General features: G+C 41.0%; 3 protein-coding genes and 1 non-coding gene across 12 annotated transcripts in view; 2 read left to right on the top strand and 2 right to left on the bottom strand.

Moving 5' to 3' along the window:
- Positions 1 to 4,124, top strand: part of WWP1 (WW domain containing E3 ubiquitin protein ligase 1) — a 60,777-nt gene extending 56,653 nt beyond the window's left edge. For all 9 annotated transcript variants that reach the window (XR_014942498.1, XM_085537244.1, XM_085537242.1 and 6 more), the window contains 3 exons: positions 793 to 889; positions 1,211 to 1,283; positions 1,975 to 4,124. Coding sequence is in view for 8 of the 9 variants with exons in the window: in XM_085537244.1 (XP_085393370.1) it covers positions 793 to 889; positions 1,211 to 1,283; positions 1,975 to 2,074 (270 nt within the window). In the remaining variant the exon portion in view is untranslated. The remainder of the gene's footprint in view (positions 1 to 792; positions 890 to 1,210; positions 1,284 to 1,974) is intronic.
- Positions 4,125 to 4,965: 841 nt separating this feature from the next.
- On the bottom strand, positions 4,966 to 13,684 carry RMDN1 (regulator of microtubule dynamics 1). The gene is made up of 10 exons (XM_015855818.3): positions 13,489 to 13,684; positions 13,184 to 13,295; positions 11,795 to 11,882; positions 10,796 to 10,955; positions 10,078 to 10,167; positions 9,374 to 9,429; positions 8,097 to 8,184; positions 7,446 to 7,476; positions 6,046 to 6,179; positions 4,966 to 5,114 (listed from the first exon to the last, which is right to left on the bottom strand). The coding sequence occupies exons 1-10, from the start codon at positions 13,609 to 13,611 to the stop codon at positions 5,076 to 5,078; spliced, it is 921 nt and encodes a 306-aa protein (XP_015711304.2). The 5' UTR covers positions 13,612 to 13,684; the 3' UTR covers positions 4,966 to 5,075.
- TRNAE-CUC (transfer RNA glutamic acid (anticodon CUC)) lies at positions 7,194 to 7,265 on the bottom strand. Its single transcript has one exon. It is a non-coding gene; the product is annotated as a tRNA-Glu (tRNA).
- Positions 13,685 to 13,716: 32 nt separating the features above from the next.
- CPNE3 (copine 3) overlaps positions 13,717 to 20,862 on the top strand; it is a 26,709-nt gene continuing 19,563 nt past the window's right edge. Inside the window, exon 1 of the mRNA XM_015855817.2 lies at positions 13,717 to 13,796. The gene's annotated coding sequence lies outside the window, so the exon portion shown is untranslated. The remainder of the gene's footprint in view (positions 13,797 to 20,862) is intronic.

Genomic DNA, 20,862 nt, shown 5'->3' with positions numbered 1-20,862 from the left:
CAACAAGCAAAACAACAGGCTCCTGGGAGCTATGAATTTCCCTAAAGGGGACTCCCAGATGGGCATTTCCTGCCTTGTGATAAATCGCTATTCTAGATATACTTTTGATAAAGTAACTGTAAAAGTGATAGAGATCAATTGTTTTTAGCTTATCTGTGTATTCAGTGCAATGGAAGATTTAATGATATTTCTCAGGAGAAAAAAATAAAACCATTAAGGTCATTACTGAAAGATTCATGATCAGAAGTTCAAGCAGCTTGAAAATGATATCAGCATTTATTGAATGAAAAAGTATTTGTTTTGTTATCGAGGCTTTAGAGTTAAAATTGCAGCTGTATCAATTCCTTCTCTCTCTCCTTTTCACCTTCCCAGTAGTTCTGTTTAAAAAGTGCAATAGCTGTGAAGGATGGTGTTCTCTCTCACTGGGACTGTCATAAGCGGGGAATACTTGAGTCTTTTGATGCTCCAAGCCTGAGGCAAGGCTATCGCCATGTTTAATTATAGCACTGGTGTGTTCTGTGTTTTAGCGCATTAGAATGAAGCAAAGACTCCTCATATTTGCTGATAGCTGTTCACCAGCTTTCATATTGTAATAGTCAATAGTGCATACAACATGAAATCACTGTCTTTTTTTCCCCCCACCCTCAATTTTACTGAAATGGAGAAAGATGAGCTTTTCTCAAGGTATCATTTGAAATAGAATGATGTGTTTTCAACAGTCTTGTAGGTTTTTTGTTTTCTCCAGCTTTGTCCATTATTTTTTTACTAAGTAATTTGAATCTCTGTCCCTAGTTTGTAAAAGAGACAGACAACGAGGTTCGCATGCGACTTCTGCAGTTTGTCACTGGCACTTGTCGATTACCTCTGGGTGGATTTGCTGAACTTATGGGTAAGTGAAGAATGACCCAAACTTTTAGACTGTAACTGTTCCATTTGCAAAAGAACCAGGCTGTAATTGGATGTCAGGAACTTCTGGTACATCAGCTTGGTTCTCACAGGTCTTTTTAGATCAGAAATCAAGTGGAATAACTTTATAAATGATTAGGAAATTAGCTTATTTCTATTAGCAGAATATTCTTGTAACAATCTTGAATAACAAGTAGCATCTGATGATTTCTGAGTGCTTTATCTGAATTGTTTTGTATCCAATAGATATCTTGTGTGTTACTTCAGAGGAACAGATTCCAGTTATTTTACTCTTATTTTCTAGGAAGTAATGGTCCTCAGAAATTCTGCATTGAAAAAGTTGGTAAGGAAACTTGGTTACCAAGAAGTCACACTTGGTAAGTTGTTACTTGTAAACTTTCTCTACCTTTAGTGGTTCCTCTATTCTGGTCTTGCATTTACCAAATCAAAAGAAATGTAATTGGAATCATTATATCTGTCTTCAGTTCTGATTGCTCTGACACCCCAATACTGAGAACTCTTCTGGTTCCCTTAATCTTAAATTTTGCTGCTGCAACCTTGTGACGTTAATATTCATTATGCTTTTAAAACTGCTATCAGGAAGATAACTTCAGGAAGACTCAGAATGAAACAGAATTGTGGCAGAGGGTTTTTGGAACCAAGCTTAAGGAAAAGTTAAAACTTATTTCCAGGCACATGTAGAAGGGATAAGGCTTTAGCCATTTCACCCTTCTGCTGGAATTTGGAGATGTATCAAATTAAATGTTTCCTCTTATGAGTATTACAGTTCTCCGCATCTCTGTAAAGAGCTTAATTGAGACCTCAAAGGTCCTGTTTCTTTATCTGATGTGATACCAGCCTTTTGTTTTTAAATGCATTGATCTAAAACTTTGTTTTTACTGTTCATAGAAATGTTAAGGTAGTGAAATGTCATTGACTGACACTTCTTCATTTCTAATTGCTACACTGGAACACTTCTAGCTCCTACTATAGCAGTCAATAGTGTTCTGCATGGCATTCAGATGAACTTAACATAGTTTTTCTTGTTTTTTTCCCCCCCTTTCTCAGTTTTAATCGTTTGGATTTGCCACCCTATAAAAGCTACGAACAACTGAAAGAGAAGCTGCTCTTTGCCATTGAAGAGACGGAGGGATTTGGTCAAGAGTAGAAGCAGCTTCTAGTCCAAAAGGAGACTTTGCATATTAAAAGGCTCAGCCAACTAAAATTGCACACTTAATTGTATATAAGCTTTTTGTTCTGTACAGTGATCTTTCTGGAACTCTAAAAGTATAATTGTTCTCCGTTCTTCCACAGAGATATGCAAAACAGTTCAGCCTTTTCTACTTTTATTTATTGCCCTTCCAAAAGACCAGAAAAATCCCTCATAAATGTTGAAAGCAGACAAGAGTCTTATTTAAAATATATATTAAAAATATAAATATATATACTAATAAGCTCTAGTTTTATAGAGCTTTAAGTGTATGAAAAGTTGCAGCCATTTAAAAGGGCCTGGATTTGCTTTATCTTGGCTTTATTATTTAGAAAAAAATGTTTAAAACTGCTCTGTGTTCTCTCTTAAGAAACATCTCCAAGTTTGTTTTATTGCATGGCTGTTCTAAAAGGTGTTAAAGGCTTAGGCCAAACGTATCCTAAATATGTAGAAAGATGCTGCTGGTATTTGAGACGACAGAATATGATGTTCTGTCAGTTTAATTTTTTAAAATACATTAATAGCTGATATATCTCTCTTTACTACACTGATGTAGCCAAGGTCATTAATAAAGCCTTTATTACTTGCACAAGAGTAATGTACAATAAGATGAATGTGATTTAATGTTGAAAGGAATTGGTGCCACTGTTCTGACTTGTTGTAGGAGCTGAACAGAATACTTTGATTCATTTGAGCAGCATTGAAATTTGTTTACATATTACCTTGGGTTATTACCACGAGGATGTTAGATAATCTTCAAAGGAAAAATAATAATAAAAGAGACACTATTACACATTTTCTCCTTGGTCTGTTGTCTTACAGGGTTTTTCTTTTTCATTTCCTTTTGTCAATCTGTGGTGTGTTTTTCACAGCTTCATCGAGTTATTAATGTAAACTGAGATATAAGGGTAGATGAGAGGTAATGTGAACTTTGCTGCTTTCTACGCTCACGTTCCATTTCTGTTATCGGATCTAGAAAACCCAAATAAAATTTAATTGACACAAGCTTTGCACAGTTAAAAATATTTTGAAGTATTAAATACTCCTACTTCTCTTAAGTTCCTGTAGGAATTCAGATGTACCTGAATTATATCCAGAGCCTGTCATTCTTTTCTGTAGGCCAAGTTTGTCCTGTGTGCATAGTAATCAGTGATTTAACACTTATTATCTTGGTGTTGAGGGCATTTGCTGAACTGAAAAGATGTTTGAAAAAAGTCATGACACCTTATTCATGTGAATTCTGTTAAATGCTACTTTTTAGCAAACTGTGCTTCCTTATGATAGAGTAAAATATGTTTAAAACTACCATTTGTATTATGCTTTAATATTAACTGTAAATTTCCATTACATTTAACTTATACAGAATTTTGTACACGCATAAAAATGATTTCTTAAAATAAGATTAAAAAAATTTCTGTAACATATCATATTGCACTGTTAAAAGTGTACACGCATCAAAAAACAGCTCTATCTGCTCTTGTATCTTTCTGATACAGCGACTGAAATCTGCCAAACCTTTATTTTTCTACAGCCTGGATTCTCTGGAGCCTTTGTATTCCAAATGGCACAGGTTACTGTGGAGCTGCTAAGCTGTATGTAGCTTTGATAACAGTGGTACTGCACCTGGCCCAAGGAGAGCACTATCTGACATGAACTTTCCCTGAGAGTTTCAACAACTTATATTTGAACGATTTTCATACTGCACCGCATATCTTCTGCAAAGCTGTTTTCGTAAATACATGGTTAATTTCGAGTGTGATAGCACCAGAATTATGACTTACACAGGTTAGAGCGGAGGAAGCTTGAAAGAAGTCAAAGGGCAACAGCAGTGTGTGTAGCTTACCTACACTTACTTACCTTACAGTTCAGAGGACTGAAGTGTCATACAGTTGAACGTTATGAATTTGCACTAACAAATGACTTGGTAACCCACTACCAACTGCTGAACTTTGTGAATCTGTGAGTAAGTTATCGAAACAACAATAATAAAAAAGACAGCACATCACGAGAACGTAGTTGCTTTATTGATTTGCTAACTTCAGCTGTCTCATAACCGCAACCTTTTCCTATGGGTAAGAGTTAGCAAGAAAGGAAAAAAAAACAACCACCACCTTGTAGCATTTTCTACATGGACATAATTGGCTTCAAAGGACTGACTACAGGTATGATTCTTAAGAGGCAAAAAACCCCAAACCCCATTCATATTGTATGTGTATGCAATGAGCCTGGGAGTTCCAGTAATCCTGCACTGCCGTTTGCTTTCCTGCTTGTCTTGCTCTCAGTTGATCTGTACAGGGAGGGGAGAGAGGTCCAAAGAGGAGCAAACAGCTCCTGATGTGGTAGTGGCTGAAAGAGCTGCTTTGTAGCTCGTGGTTTATTTGTTCCTTTCTTCCTGCAGGGAAGTAAATAAGTAGGTTTTCCTTAAACTCTCAGTGATCTCCCCTAGTGGTGTTCCTCTTTGTGCACATATTGCTTTCTGCAGTAGCAGAAGCATGGAAGTAAGGTGCTGCTGCAGTAAGGCTCATAGAAGTGGTTTTGTGTACAGTATTACAGATTTTAAGTGCAAAAGAATCCCTCTAAAGGCTATTTCACCACACAGCAGGAGAATGCTTTGGAAAAAAAAACCAAAAGCCACCCAAAACTTCATAATTATATCACGGCTCTGCATCCCTTTCCCTTAAAAGCTGTATTAGTTACAGCTGAAGTGTAAAAACTTGCATCACCCCCTTTTCCTGTGTATTTATACCTTGCTTGTCCTTTATTCCCATCTAGGTTAATAGATAAATGTATGTAGTAAAACAGGTCTTCCAGTAGATGGTTTAATTGAAACAAGAAATAGAAATAGCAAGTTTAGGCTATAATTTTATTACCAGTTTAAAGAGAAAAGAAGTAGTATTTAGGTTCCTTTTCCTATGCTGCTTACATCTGAGATACTGAATTCCCAGTATCTTGTTTCTTCTTATATAGAATTAAGCAACTCCAAAGCTTCTTTCTGCACCTGAAATATAAAATATACTCGTAACAAAATAATACTTTGTGGTTACAGGCTTTTCTAGCAAAGCTTCTTATCATGCAAACACCCCAAAGCTTCACCACAGTTCTTTAGATTAGTTATTCTAAGACTAGTCAGTTACTTTCCTCTAGTTTAAGATGCTTAATGTTTTAAACATGGATGGGAATAAACCTCTTCAACTAGATTGTTCAGTTTAATGGACTCATTCAACACGTTGTTTAGTTGGATTGAATGCAGTAGATGAACTCTTGATTTGCCACTGTTAGATTGAAAGTTGCATGTACTATCCTATTCCTGACATAACCAACCAGCCTTGCGTATTGAAAACTACAGACAGCATCTAAGGAAGCGTGTAAGATTATTTGCCAGACTCCCTGTGCCTGAGGATTCTGAGTAAAACGTAGTTACATTTGATAATCAGTTGTACTAATGAAGTAAAAGCTCCGGCCTTCACATAGCAAGCAGTGCAGGCACTAGCAGTAGGAGGGGGAAAAAGTTCACAATACCTACTTGGTCCTATCTCTGCCAAACACAGAAACAAGAATTCCAGCTTCTTTGTGGCACATCAGTTCCCTTATTACTGGACTACAGTGTTTAGGTTCCTATGTTTGTGACCCCGATGACTTGTGTTTTACCCAGTGACCTACAGAAGGGAGCAGGTGTCACCTCCATTTAGCAGCTGTGCAGTATTTTAGAAGTACACTCAGGTGTCTGCCTTAACCTCAGCAACACAGTTAAGGAAACAGAAATGTTTCCAACCATTGTATTCAGAGGCAGTTACCAACAAGACAGAATTCTCTGGTGCCTGGGTGTGATGCAGGAATACAGGTACTAAGCTAGAAGTTACTCAGAGGTAACTGCTCCATTTCCATGACGTGATACAGGCTGGTTACTGTTTCATTTCTTAGCATCCTACCTGTTTGTCCTCTTCTGTATGTGCAGGATAATCCTTCGCTTTGCTTAACCACAGAAGAGCCATCTTTTTGTTGTTTAACTTCAGGTACGTCTTCCCCAGAAAGAGCAAATTTTTGCTGTAGAAATTTGGGTCAGCTGTACAGAGACAGGAGAAAAGCATTCCATGATAACGAGCAGCACACTATCAAAGGCACAAAGCAGCAGATAACTAGACAGAGGCTGAGAGCAGAACCATTGCTTGTTCCCATCCCCTCTTCCAGCTGGGGGACCTACTCTGTAGCATGCAGGAGCTTCAATAGTAACCTGTAGCTGTGCCCATAGCACTATTAGGGTTATATACTCCAATACTTGTTAGATTATTTTAGTCACTGACTTTCTCCGTCCTTAGCATTTCAAAATACAGCAGGCAAAAATTATAGCTACACAAAAGGCTATGCTAACATCAGTTAAAAAAAAAAAAAAACAAAAAAAAAAACAACAATAAGCATGTATATATATGTATATATATATATATAATATTGTAATATATAATAATATAGTTATGCATAATATACAGATTGCTCCAAAAGTACTGCTTGTTATTTCCATGGAAGCTACATCAAAGAGCACAATAACACTGTTTAACAGAGCACATTCGCAGCTACAGAACACTATTTTTCTGCATGTGACTACCATTATTTAGGGCCACAATGATGATTAAGGGCCTGGAGGATCTCCCATACGAGGAAAAACTGTAGAAGTAAAGAACTCTCACCAGTAAAGAACAAGTCCCTGCATGCCATGTCTGTAAACGTAAACATACTGAGGTGTTTTGGAGGCAAGATTTGGGGTGAAGTCTAACACTTAGGGTATCTGCAAACAGTTAATGAGACTCAGGGCTCCCCAAGCCTTTCCCTGTGCTCGAGTTCCTGCATCTCGGTGTCCCCCTGCTGGACTCTCTCCACTGTTCGGCCCTAACAGCGAGTGGGGCCAACAACTGCACCCAGTGCTGCAGGCCAGGCGCTGAGCTCAGAACCGCCGTTCCGGGCCCGAGGGCTGACTGAGTGCACAGCCGGACTCCTCCCGGAACACTGTGACACCGTGACGCCGTTCTAGCGGCGGAGATCGAGTGAAAAATAACAAAATAACACCCTCCTGAAAAATAAGACTTTCCCTGACCGGGAATCGAACCCGGGCCGCGGCGGTGAGAGCGCCGAATCCTAACCACTAGACCACCAGGGAGCGTGATAACAACCCTTCCACTGACAGTACTGTGCACAACACTCAGAGTGCAATAACACACCCAACACACCCGACCATTCAGGTGCTGCTACGTTTACACGCTATTCAAGACAAATGAGAAAGGTTTATGCACGAAAAAATGCAACAAAAGAGAAACTGCAAACACCAACAAGAAATTACCTTCCTCTGCCTTGTGGAAGTAACGAAGAGCCTGCAAAAGATAAGGCTGTTGTCTTTAATACAGGGCACACTGAACCGAACACAGCAGTCAAACAAAACCAAATCGCTGCGCATGCTCAATATAGCTGAGGAAGGACATTTGTTTGCCCTATCCATCAACTTGTTTGCAGGAATTCAGCATGATAGTCATTTAGTGTACAATCAGATTGGACCTTGGACAGCAGAATTTTCACAGCTAAGAAGACCAAAAGTGCTTAAAACCTCTCTGAAAAACAGAAGTTATGGTACCAGTGGGTGAGGAAAAGGTACTCGTTAGCAGATAATAGTAAATCAAGCGGTTACTTTTTGCATTTAAAATAAAGGGAAGAACTCTAATACTCCTATCAAATAAGTCCAAGGTATAATATGACTCTATAAATCATCATATTTAATGGATTTTTAGACATACCTCACTCTCCTGCTTTATTCTCACTTTATTAGTCATAGCTGCAAACTCACAAGTCCATACTTAATCGATCAGAACTGTTTTGTATAGAAAATAATCAATGTTGCTTGCTATTCTAAGAACTTACAAGAGGTCAATTCTGTCAGGGAAAATACATCAACAACTTTGTGGGGTGAATAATTATGTGAAATATTTTCCTGCTGTACCTCTTCATACGTGGAAGTCGGAGGTGTTGCAAATAGCATTGCAGCTATCTTTCTTTGGTACCACGGCAGTTCAGCAAAGGAGTAACACCTGGAGCAGAAGGAAACATTTGTATATAACCTACACATTACTGCTCTGTTTGGAATCAACGCTCTCATATCTTTGATGTCATAACCTGCTGCTGCCAAGAGCAGCCAACAACTGCGGTCACAGCACAAGTTCTTACCACTGTTCAACCCAACTCCAAGTCTTTGAAATTGCTGCAAGAAATTTCGGTGCATCTTTTAGTGGGAGCTTTGAGGACATGAGGCTGGAGACAATTATTAACCACCAGACAGCCTTTCAGCTTGTGGTATTTTAGCAATTAATGCATATTTCATATTGCTCTAGAATATTTGCAATAACCAAACGCAACTTACATCAATATTGCCTACAAGAGAAGGCCTGTAGCTTGACAGTATGATTTATAAGAATGAAAATAACAAGAAGAATCAAACTGAATATGTCTCAAGAGTTGTCACTGAATTCCAGCTTCAGGCAAAGACGCGCTGGGACTCAGTAATGGATAGAGTTAATAATACAATATGTAATTATTTTAGTGCCAAAAGCAATAGCAGACCCCATATTTCTCATAATCTTTTCTACTTCTCCTTCAGAACGACATCTTAAGTGCTCTTACAGAGCAGATCTCCTACCTCATAACTGACATGGCAAGACTCATTCAGTTGGGAACGTACATATCTGCCTAAACACTCGGGCTGCTGCAGTGGTTACATGGTGTGAGAAGTAGTGCTGAAATACAGAAGAATTGAGGTCTGTAATCTAACAAAAAACTCCAGAGCTGTAGATTGTAGTTTCCACTAAGATCCAACAGCCTCAAAAAGCTTTGGAAAAGGTGGCTGTGAATTTTATTTATTTATTAAGCTACAAATACTTTGGCTATATTTATTGTCAATCTCTTGGTCTCAGCTTCCTTATAAAACACTTGACAGAAGCAAAAGCTGCCACACCAAATAACCAGAAACACTGTCTGGAGATTCTCACTAACAAATAACAGATGCTACATTCAACCAAACTGCTTCCACAGAAAAGTGGAAATTCTCTGTGTGAGAATTTACAGTCAGATTTGCAGGCATAACTAAATCTTCCTATTCAATAGGTTTCCACTGAATTATTCCAAGCACTTCCACAATTCAATAGTCCATTTATATTCCAGCATTTTCCTTTGCCATGTTCTGGCCTATATTCTAGCATTTTTCTTTGCCACGTGTTAACTTACCAAACGCCTATTAGATGAACTGATGTTGCATCTTTTGGATTCAGTTCAATGGCTCTCTAGTGCAAGAGGAAAATAAAATTAATTATTAAAAAAAAAACAAAAACAAACAAACAAACAAACCAGATGAAGAAGTTTTAAATACATTAAACAACAAAAAACATGCTGACTTGCTGTCTTACTATTAATTAAACCACAATATCCATATGTAGAATTTCAAGGACACAGTGTTTGCTCCATGTACACTCACCTCCAAAGCCTTTAGACACTGAGAGACTTCTGAGCAGTTATGCTTAGTGGGTCAGTCTCACACGAGACTCGACATGCTGAGATTTTAATCTTATTTCTTGTGGAACAAAATTAGTCAGCAGACTTTCATCTTTTCCAGCTGTTGTATTTCACTGGTACTTAACGCACAGTTACAGCGATGGCTACACACCCTTTTCTCAGTAGCACAGCTAGACTTTAGATAGGCCTAAGAGACATCGGCAGCACTTCAGCTGTCTCAACACTCTCTTCTACAGGGACTTTGTTATCACAGGAGCAAAGTTGTATCCCTCATTCATTTGGAACCCAGAACCAGCACAAAAACCCTCACATCAAACTGACAGCAGGAGATTTCACATTTGCAAATTTTCACCAAAAGATATTTCCTAGCTCGCATACAATCTACGTATTAGATACATTAAGGCAGTCATTTCAATTACCTCAAAGTGTTCTTTGATAATGAAAGCATTTCCAATTTTAACCTTGATTCCTTCATAATCTCCAACATCACTGAGACAGATCGCATACCACTGTAATTGAATGGACAAAATTAAGATATTTAATAAAGCACTATAATTACTAACAGTACATTAAATGAACAAACAACACAGAACAGCTACCACCACCACCCAGCATGAAGTATTTGTTATGAATAGTTTTAGCAGTGCCAAGCAACCTGCTAGCATGAATGGATAATGGAATCAACATCCTCTTCTTATCCAAGAAGCCAACACCTTTGGCCATATTCTGTTACCTCCCTACATGAAAGAAGCAGCCCCAAACTACAGCAGAGTTAAGCCAGACCTGAAGTCTTCCTAAATAAACTCTACAGAACTACTGGTACACATATACAGTATGGTGGAGGGGTGGTGCATGAAACAGTTCTCAGCCTACACCTGAGGAAACCAACCGTGAACAGTATGATCCTGTACACACTGAACCAGCTTTTATTCCCTGTATCCTGTCTGAACTCTAATCTTAGAAACATATCAACAAGAATTAGAAGTGAGAGGGGTGAGAGAGTAAGAATCACTCATTTTAAACTGAAATGTTAAGCCACACAGAAGCTTGCTGAAACAGAACAATGACGATACTTGAGGTTTCAACTGGCGGAAATCAAAGAACAAGATTTCAGTTACCTTATTTTGCTTGGCTTACCTTGTGTGCTGCAGAATTTGCTTCATTCTTTTCTAGTGCCCTTTTTGCATACTCAAGGGAATCGTATGCCAGTTGTTTTTTCTCTTCAGCAGAAGTAGTGCTGAGCTGAGCTAAATCTCGTGACGCCCGTGCCAGCCGCCATAACAACTCTGCATCCTCACTAGTTATGAACAGAAACATCAACATTCTAAAGTAATAAGGGTATCTTATCAAAGGTCTTGAATCAGTCTATCAATATGTATCTCAAGAGGGTGATACGACAACAGTATTATCATCTGGCATTTGGGCTGCACGGAACTTAAAGGAAACAAATAACAAATAGAAGCCTGACATTATACATTGCCTGAGGATATAACTACGTAAGAAAGGAGCTTCTTCATTCAGACCCAAATCCTAACAGGGGACAAATGAAAACTAAAACATGTTCAGAGGAGGGCGACAAAGCTGGTGAGGGGTCTGGAGCACAGGGCATATGAGGAGAAGCTGAAGGAGCTGGGAATGTTCAGCCTGGAGAAGAGGAGGTTCAGGGGAGACCTCATTGCTCTCTATAACTTCCTGCAGGGAGGTTGTAGTGAGCTGGGGGTCGGCCTCTTGTCTCATGTCATTAGTGATAGGACCAGAGGGAATGGTTTCAAACTACGCCAGGGGAGATTCAGGCTGGACATTAAGAAGTATTACTTCTCAGAAAGGGTGGTCAGGCACTGGAATGGACTGCCCAGGGAGGTGGTGGAGTCAACGACCCTGAGGGTGTTCAAGGAAAGACTGGATGTTGTGTTGAACCTCCCATAACACAACTTGAACTTCCCCTCATCTTATCCTTTTGTTTTTTCCTCATTCAATTTTCTACCAGGATGGAAAAGAATGCTTTCCTACTTAAAAACAAGTCAAAAGCAAGAGTCTCCAGCATGCCAGACAAGAATATTAGTTAGAGTTTGGTACAGGAAAACACAGTATAAGAAAAGTCAAAGTAACACGAAGATATTCAGTGCAGTCAAGTACCTATTTTTATGCTGAACCAGCAACCGATAGAGCTTTTCAGTTTCTCCACTCCCATACAGGTAGTCTGCTTGCTCTATAACTTCTGCCACTTAAAAACAAATTAAAATTGTGGAAAGAGAAGAACAAATTACACGTAATTAGGATATTAAGGCATAAACAAAATATTTTAGAGCAAGGCAATTAAACTGAAACATAAAGAACAGGTTATGAATTTTTTAGGCCATCGTACACAACTGCATGGCAAACTGAGATAAGCTACTTACAGCGAACAACTAGGCAGAGATACAGTTCCAAATACATGGAATTAAGAAATGGCTTTCAGTAACACAGAGAGCTTAGGATGCTTAATGGATTTAACACTTAATGGCATTTTCCTTAATGCATCAGACAGCAGAAGTAATTTCTTGGTGAAAATGGCAGAAAAGGAAAAAAACAACCATGAAAAATATGACCAGAAAGGCAAATGCAGTAGTGAGTGCTGAAATACCTTCATTAGTATATGCACAGTTTCAATCTATTTACTTTATATATACATATGTATGGATATAATTATAATTAATTTTATTCATGGTGTTCATATGATTTCACAGTATTGCTAAAGTCAGTGTCAGGCTGAATAAGGTTCATTTTTAGCAAGCCAAAATGAAACACTACTCAGAGATCTTCCAGATGAAATCATGAAAAATCAAAGCTATGTTTTGAAAAATCAAAGCTTATGCCCTAAGCATCCATTGCACTTATGACATTTAAGTCCTTTTTTTCTTATAGGATATTTTAAAACTGACAAGAGAGACGTGGGATCGCTACTTCCACAACTAGGTGGATACAATCATAGATACATAGAATCATTTGAGGTGGAAGGGACCATTAAAGGTAATTTAGTCCAGCTGCTTGCAATGAGTCCAGCTTCTCTGCAGCAAAGCGATGTAATAAGGTAAATTAGAATCCTAGAACGCAACTCACTGGAGATGTGAGCCCTCTGGGTAACATTTTAACTCTGTTCTCCCTAAATGCTAACTATCAACTCTACAGTCCGCATGGACATTGGACCGAGTGTCACCGAGCACATCTTCCTATGTGGGTTATGTTTGCCTCCCGAGGTGTCCTGAACACCACTGCCATAATGACTGAAGGATGAGAATTCAAACTCCTCAACCGAGTGCTTGCTAAGTATTTTAGACTTTAGATTTTAGTCTTTATTTAAGTCATTAGGCTTTTATCTCTTTGGGTATCTATCAGGTATTCCTTTTTACTCTTATTTACACACATTATTTTGCATAGAAAGGACAGTTACATCTCTCCTCTCAGCAGTGTAAGTGCATGACCCGCATGAGAGCACTAACAGAGACCAGAGGCAAACTTAACAGCACCACCTTCCTCGTGCATTACCTTTGGAGCTGGCATGAACCACAGCATGGCCAGAGACCAGCCTGAAAGCCTCATAGACCACGAAGGACCCCGTGGAGAGAGCAACACCCCTCCTAAGGCTTTTCCTAAGCACCTGTGCGGGACCATAAGGCGAGCATTAATAAACACTGTAACTCTGAACTAAACCTTTTCTCTTGCTACAGTTTCAAAAGGACACAACTTCCAGAGAAGCAAAGAGCAGCAACCCTTTGCACCGCCTCCCGCCGCTCCCCCAGCCCAGCAGCGGGTCTGCACAGCGGGTCTGCGCAGCCACCTCCGCCCGGTACCTGGCTCCAACCGAGCCCCCTCCAGCCCCGCTCCGCCTCCTTCAGGAGCGGTCCAAGGAGCGGCCCCAGGCGGGCGGGGCGGAGGCGAAGGGGCAGCGCCAGCGCCGCCACGACAGCGGCCATCACCCGGAGCCGTCCGCCGGGGGAGGAGAAGGTGCAAGCGAGCAGGGCCGGCGCTCAGCGCGGAGCCGCGCATGCTCTCCTCCGTGCCCCGGGGCGGAGCAGCCCAGCTCGGAGCGGGCGTGGCTACAGCTGCCGCTGGGTGAGGGTCCGCTCGGAGCTACGCTGGCCCCGAGCCGGCTCCGCAGGTGAGCCGGGGGCTGTGGTGCAGGGGAGGAGGAGGCGGCTGTTCTGCGGGAGGTTGGATAGGGCGCTGCCTGCGTGGGATGGGGCCCCAGGGGCGAGACCGTGCTGGAGTCAGTCCGTCGTGGGACTCACTTCTGGTCCGGGTTGCGGCGGTGCCCTGCAGCGGGGTAGGGCCGGGACGCCCCGCTCTCTAATAGGGGGGTGCGCTGAGCGGCCGCGGTGCTCGCCTTCCTGTTGGGACGCGGCTCATCCCTGCCCTGGGCGAGGCTCTGCCCATGTGTGAACGCCCGAGTCCCGGGGGCCTCTTCTTAAAGCTGCTTTCTCCATTCCTCCGGGCTTCAGAGAGGAGCTTTGCAACATTGTCATCTTTACTTTAAAAACAACATACCAGATCTCTTGCATCTGTGGAGCTGTTCTTCCTGTGCTGTCTTTCTTTTTTCCTTTTGCCGTTGTGTGTTATTTGCTAGGGCAGCATTACAACGTGAGAAGCGTGTGGTGCTTCTTCTCAGGTGTTTGGGTGACTTTGCTCAATGATCAAAGGATTTCTGAAGGGTTTTTGTTTTGGGTCTGGCTTGCTGTGTCTGAGTTTCTGTTAAAGAAATTGTCTGGATGGTTTGGATCAGACTTTCTTCTATGACTGAAAGGTTGTTTCCTATAGATTCTCCTCACTATTCTATCCAAGGCACAATTAGAATCACAGAATTATAGAATGCCCTGGGTTGAAAAGGACCTCAAAGATCATCTAGTTCCATCCCCTGTGCTATGTGCAGGGTCACCAACCACCAGACCAGGTTGCCCAGAGCCACATCCAGCCTGGCCTTGAATGCCTCCAGGGGTGGGGCATCCACAGCCTCCTTGGGCAACCTGTTCCAGTGTGTCGCCACCCTTAGTTCTCATTAGGTGGTAGTGGCAACTCCTGGATTTTCTCATACCCAGGAGTGTTATCAGGAAGCCCACGCAGTAAGTGAGCAGTGCGTGGGCATTCACCTTATGGCTCCAGGGATAGGCCCATTTGCTGTCTCTGTGTGCTCAGAGCCTCTGTGTGCATTGCCTCCCAGGGGCAATGAATGCTGAGTGCACGTAGCTGGTGTTAGAGGGAATGGAATGACAGCTGACTGTGGAATTGCTGCTTGACTACAGGAGGGTTTGCATGATGTCTGTACTATAGTAAAGTGTAATTCTCTGGCTAGCAGCTGGAAGCTAGTGTTATTGTTTGCACTGAGATACCAGACTCTGCAGCCTATCTCTGTGTATGGTGTTTTTATTGATTCTTCCTAGAGAACTTTTAGCAGTTCTGGAAAGCACATGCTTGGTGGAAGCCCAGCTCTAAGCTTACAGGCCACAGATTCTACTTAATGTAAAACACTGTCATCATATTGGGAGAGCAAAGCATTCAATAAATGGGGCCAAAAAGACAATTACCTAATTGTTCTTAAAGTCTTTAAGGACTTGCTGATTGTTTTTTATGACTTAATTGGACTGTTTGTTTTTGTTTTTTTCCTGTAATAAAGGCTATTGCCTCCTAATAATAATCTTAACAGCGGTGCTGTCATGGACAGGTTACTTATGTTAAGAGGAACTGAAGTTCCTCAAACACATGCATTTGAATCTATTACGCTGATACACAGGAAGGGTAATTCTTTGGTTTAATTTCCTGTCGTTTCACACTTTAATGCTTCTTCTGAAGCTGTAGCTGTCTGCTACAGGGAAGCCTGCAGGCAGGCTGCTGAGCTAAGTCACCATACATCTGTTATTAAGAATTGCTATCTGCTGATTTAAATGCAGTCACAACATGCTAGGCTTGAAATGGACTCTGAGAAGGGTCAATGTAAAAGGTGGCATCACTGACACTTTGTTTCTGCAATAAAATAAAGGCAGTTTTGGTGAGATCCTTTTTCTTTCATCTGGATAGCATTTGTTATCTGAAGTCCACCAGTGGTTCTACACCTAGAAACTGAATAATGGGATTGCTTAGAAAAAGCTCATGGCTTGTATCAAGAATGGTGTGGTGAGCAGGACTAGGAAAGTCATCCTGCCCCTCTACTCGGCATTGGTGAGGCCTCACCTCAAGTACTGTGTCCAGTTTTGGGCGCCTCAGCACAGGAAAGACATGGAGGTACTGGAGCAGGTCCAGAGAAGGGCAACGAGGCTTGTGAAGGACTTGGAGAATCGGCCCTACAAGGAGAGACTGAGGAAGCTGGGGCTGTTTAGTCTGGGGAAACGGAGTCTGAGGGGAGACCTTATCACCCTCTTCCAGTACCTGAAAGGTGCTTACAGTGAGAGTGGGGCAGGTCTCTTCTCACTAGTGACAAGTGACAGGACAAGGGGAAATGGCCTCAAGTTGCACCAGGGCAAGTTTAGGTTGGATATTAGGAAGAACTTCTTCACAGAAAGGGTAGTTAGGTACTGGAATAGGCTCCCCAGGGAGGTGGTTGAATCGCCATCCCTGGTTGTGTTTAAGAGCCATTTGGATGTGGTGCTCAGGGATATGATTTAGCAGAGGGTTGTTAGAGTTAGGGTACTATGGTTAGGCTGCGGTTGGACTTGATGATCTTCAAGGTCTTTTCCAACCTGGGTAATTCTATGATTCTATGAAGCTTTTGTGTGAGGAGGGTGCTGTGAAGAGCCCTCTCCAGTACAATATGTCTGAAGGATGAACACACATGGAAAGGATCAACAGAAGGATATTTCAAAATGACCATTCATAAGTCATTATGCAAACAGGAGATGCAATCATTTCTGGTTTTTGCAAAGTTGTTTATATTTTTATATATTTCTAAATATATTATTTGGTAAAAATAACTTGATGGTAGATTTTCACGTATAGGAACTACCTATTAATAGTTGTCTGACTTGTTACACCAGTATGTGGCCAATCCAGTAGATAAATATTTAAACTGCCTGATGAAGCTTGTATAAATAGATGATTCATCGCCCACAGAGCAGATTTCTTCAAAAGTAGCTTCTATTTTTTTTTTTTCCCTCTACATAATCCCCAATAAAATATGCAGTGTGGTCATTATGGTTTTATCAGCACAATCTCATGTATTCAATTAAGAACAATACGATTCCTTCCTGTATGTTAAGTAGTGAATGTGAGAAGGCACTTATGCTTTGTGTGACTCTTAGAATAGTTACAGGATGATTCAGATTGAAGCATATTGGTTTGATATTCTTCTATTACTCAGCTTCTCACTGCATCAGCTACTGCAGTGTGGTTTTATCAGCTGTATTTTGCCTGCAAAGACAGAAGAAAAATGAGCAGAAACTCCGATTTGGGGTCACGATTTTTAAAGAAGCCTCTAATTCTCAAATTCAGGGCTGAAATAAGGTTATGAAATCGCCTTTGTGACCTTCTGTGAAATGGCAGCTTCCGTGAGGTGGTTTGTTTCCTTCAGAATCAAAGGGTTACACTGAGGCTTTTTGAATTACACCAATATGTGTACTGTAGTCTGATTCGAAATTTTAATCACCTTTAGTCCTGGGGGAGGAAAGATTCTGCTTTTGTCATAGTTTCACTGTCAGCTTCTTGCATCATTTTATGGGGATATGTTCTTATTCTGTGCTCTTTACACATGCAACAATGATGAAAAGATGCTGAAGGATCACACTGAGTGTCCTTTTGTCTTGTTAAAGTTAGGTATTTCTGCTTATCAGATTGGGAAGCACCTGTTTTTAGGAACATACTCTTTCATGGAAGCAGTATTAGGGCAAGTCTGAACTCTCTGGTATTGCAGCATTTACATGATTGCTTTGGTCTGGCAGTTCCTAAGTGCTCTATTAAATGAGCCCAGTAACTGCAAGACAAGGCTGGTCCCTGACTTAAGTTTTGCTTTCATTGTGACAGCTCAGGGAGGAAGATGTGTAATGTATTTATTTGATCTAATCATGTTCTTGCATGGCCTATGCCTGTTGTGGGGGCATGAATACATCTCTCTTGTGACGTGTGAATTTGCATTGCTGGAGTTCAGAATCTGTGTTTTGCAAGCTCCACTGTATTGTTTAGCGATTTGGTTTACCCGTATCCAGAATTTCCTGGCTTTTAGGAGCCTATGTTGTGGTTTGACCTGGCATGTAGCTGAATGCCTCACAGCCTTTTGCTTGCTCACTTTCCTCCCCAGTGGGATGGGGGAAAAGATAAAGGAGATAGTGAAAGGGGGTTGCAGAAAGTAGAGCTCTTATGTTGAGATAAAATGATTTTGCTAGGATCAAAAAGGAAGAAAGAAATAACAGTAATGGTAATATATGTATTTATAAAACAAGTGGGGCTCAAAGCGATTGCTGTCTGCCCTGCCTGATGCCCAGCCAGTACTCAAGTAGTGTCTGCCTCCCTCAGCCAGCTCCGCTCAGTTTTATAGTTTTCCACATTAATCCTGTATGGCATGGAATATCCCTTTGGCCAGTAGATTGAGAAAGACAGAGGTTTGGGTTATATTTGGCCAATGGGGAGCGAATTTTACTTTCGCAATAACAGCTAATTGAATAAATATGCCTCATGTTATGTAACTTACTGTCAGTTCATCCAGCAGGATACCAAACAGTATTATCTGCCTGTGTAAAGTTATTCCAGTATCCCAAATCTGAAAGTAATCCTGTCATGTGTCTGGAATATTTTGCATCTGGCTTGTCTAGTAGACCTTAGTGTGTTGTGGAATGGTTTTTCAAGAGGTAAGCTATTGGTGCAGTTGTCATTCCTTATTTTTGCCATCCTGAAGAGACTGCAGTTTGCTAGGATCTGTGTTCTATTAGGTTTTTAAAGGGAGAACTCTTATCTGACAGCAATTGTGGTCCTTGAAGGTGTTTGTCATCTCTGAGAGTCCTACCACCCATTACTAAACCTGATTCAGAACTTCCCAGCTAACACAGGCTTTCAGATGAGAAGAACTGGGTGGAATTGAGTCACTCTCCCTTCTGTGCGGTGTGAGGTTATGAGGATTCATGCAGCATATGCAGAGCTCCAGCAGATACCACTGTTTAAAAGACTTGAGACTCGCATGTTTGGAGCCTGTGTGCTCTCTGCAAGTTCTGCAGTGACTGCAGTGTTGCAAGAGAAGTATCTGTTTTTTGCTAACTGCTGTAAATATTGCTTTGGGTTAATGACTTTCCTTGCCAGTGTGTATAACTTTAGCTTTATGATGTCATTAAAAGCAGGTTGTATGCAGCTATTTACTATGAAGTATCTCAGCCTCACATCATTATGGTCAATCATTCTTTTTTTCAAGTAAACTATTTCTTGAAATACATTGAAATTGGCACAGATCTCTGCCTCTTTATAAAAATAGTGATACCTAATATTCTTAAAATATCTCAGGAAACTAACTTGTGTTAATTTCTCTTTGCATTTTCTGAAACAGAATGGGAGAGACTTAAAGGAGCACCTCAGGAGATGCGAAGTGTTACTTTGATATTTTTACTTTGATCCACTGGAACAGGCTGCCTAGGGAGGTGGTGGAGTCTCCTCTCTGGAGATATTCAAGCCCCACCTGGATGCCTACCTGTGCGACCTGGTGTAGGAAACCTGCTTTGGCAGGGGGGTTGGACTCGATGATCTCTAGAGGTCCCTTCCAACCCCTACAATTCCGTGATTCTGTGATATCAGGTTTTCAAGTTGTGTATCTGCTCAAAAGTACTCGTTATAAGTTGTTTTTTTAAGGTGCTGTGGACACAATTAAGTGGTCTCGATGCATGTATTTCAGGGCAGGGAAGAAGGTTTTGTTGTTGTTTCTTCTTTTCTGTATTAAAGGATGCTTTTTGTGTAGTGTCTCTTGCTACATGAGTTTTTTTCCCATATTAGAAGCATAGTGGAGGAACTCAGTGCTGTGTGGAGGAGGAGTGGAACTTGCATAATCAAAGTATTCATTTGAGAAAATACTTGTGGTGTTAGAACTGGGGCACACATACTCAAGCTGAGTGAAAAAAGTTGACCAGTTTTTTAAGCTAACCAGAGGCTGTCCTGTTATGAGTGATTATGGAAACATTGCCCAAGACCTGAGAATTATGTCTCAGTCCAAGTTTGAATTCTGTTGCATTTCCTGAAAGCTTTTCTACTTTCTATGGCAGTGTCAGTGGCTGCTGGAGCATCATTTTGTCAGCCAAGGTGGTTTGTCTGGAGGCAGCCATCAAGGAGTCATGCAGAATCACAGAATGACCTGGGTTGGAAGGGACCTCAAGGATCATGTAGTTCCAACCCTTCTGCCTGGCAGGCCCACTAGACTTCCACAATTACTAGATCAGGTTGCCCAGGGCCCCATCCAACCTGGCCTTGAACACCTCCAAGGACAGGACAGCCACAACCTCCCTGGGCAGCCTGTTCCAGTACCTCACCACTCTCCTAGTAAAGAACATGCTCTGCTGTGCACTGGGCAAAGCCACTGACTGATAATGAGCTCTGTCTGGCTGCCAGGAAAGCAGTTGCAATGGAAAATATCAGTAGAAAAAGAAGCAGAACACTTTTTAAAAGTAGGCTTTCTAAGCCTATGAAGCTGTATATGTACTTGCAATCTAGTGCTTGACTTTTTTCCCACAATGAAAGTGGCTGAAACTGGTAAAATTTTGAGAGTGAAAGGATGGAATTGTTTTTAGGTGTTTGGGAGGTGCAGGATGATTTCTGTAAATCTTATGTTCTACTTGGAAATAATGTATGTGCATGATTGTTTCAGCAGTACTTTCGCCAGTTCTTTCTGTTTAGTTTCTTTGTTCGGTGATTCTTAAAGGGTTCATCTTTAGGGTAGCAAGGTGGGGATGGAGAGGCAGTGTAAGAACTGTGCTGTCATGGAATACAAGAAGTTTCAGGAAAACTCTCTGTGGTGCTTGTTTTTTTTTTTCTTTCTGTTTTCAGTTCATTGTTCCTCTTTTCCACCTTCATTTCCCTTTCTGGCTCTTGAAAAAGAGAAGTTCCTTTGCATTAGAAGCAATCTAAGTGCAGTGAGAGGAAAAGAGATGTTGAATATGGTATCAGGTTCAACTGCACCATAATGTATATAGTGCAAGTCAACTTGTTAAGGGGAAGCAAATGCTATTCCTTCCTTCTTGTCTCATGCTTTTTCAAAATAAGTTAATGCAGTTGGA

This window comes from Coturnix japonica, chromosome 2 (genome assembly GCF_054131305.1).
Source record: "Coturnix japonica strain WE chromosome 2, WE-NBRP24, whole genome shotgun sequence".
NCBI lineage: Eukaryota > Metazoa > Chordata > Aves > Galliformes > Phasianidae > Coturnix > Coturnix japonica.
Note: the sequence above shows the minus strand (reverse complement) of the source record. Positions and strands in the feature narration are given on the sequence as shown.

Bases quoted from the DNA above. Each gene is read 5' to 3' on its own strand.
- RMDN1 (XM_015855818.3), bottom strand. From the start codon at position 13,611: ATGGCCGCTGTCGTGGCGGCGCTGGCGCTGCCCCTTCGCCTCCGCCCC. The intron at 6,180-7,445 runs GTAATTTCTTGT...GTCTCTGTACAG, and splicing joins CTTCCACAAGGCAGAGGAAG to CTGACCCAAATTTCTACAGC. The intron at 5,115-6,045 runs GTAGGATGCTAA...TTTATATTTCAG, and splicing joins ATACAGAAGAGGACAAACAG to GTGCAGAAAGAAGCTTTGGA.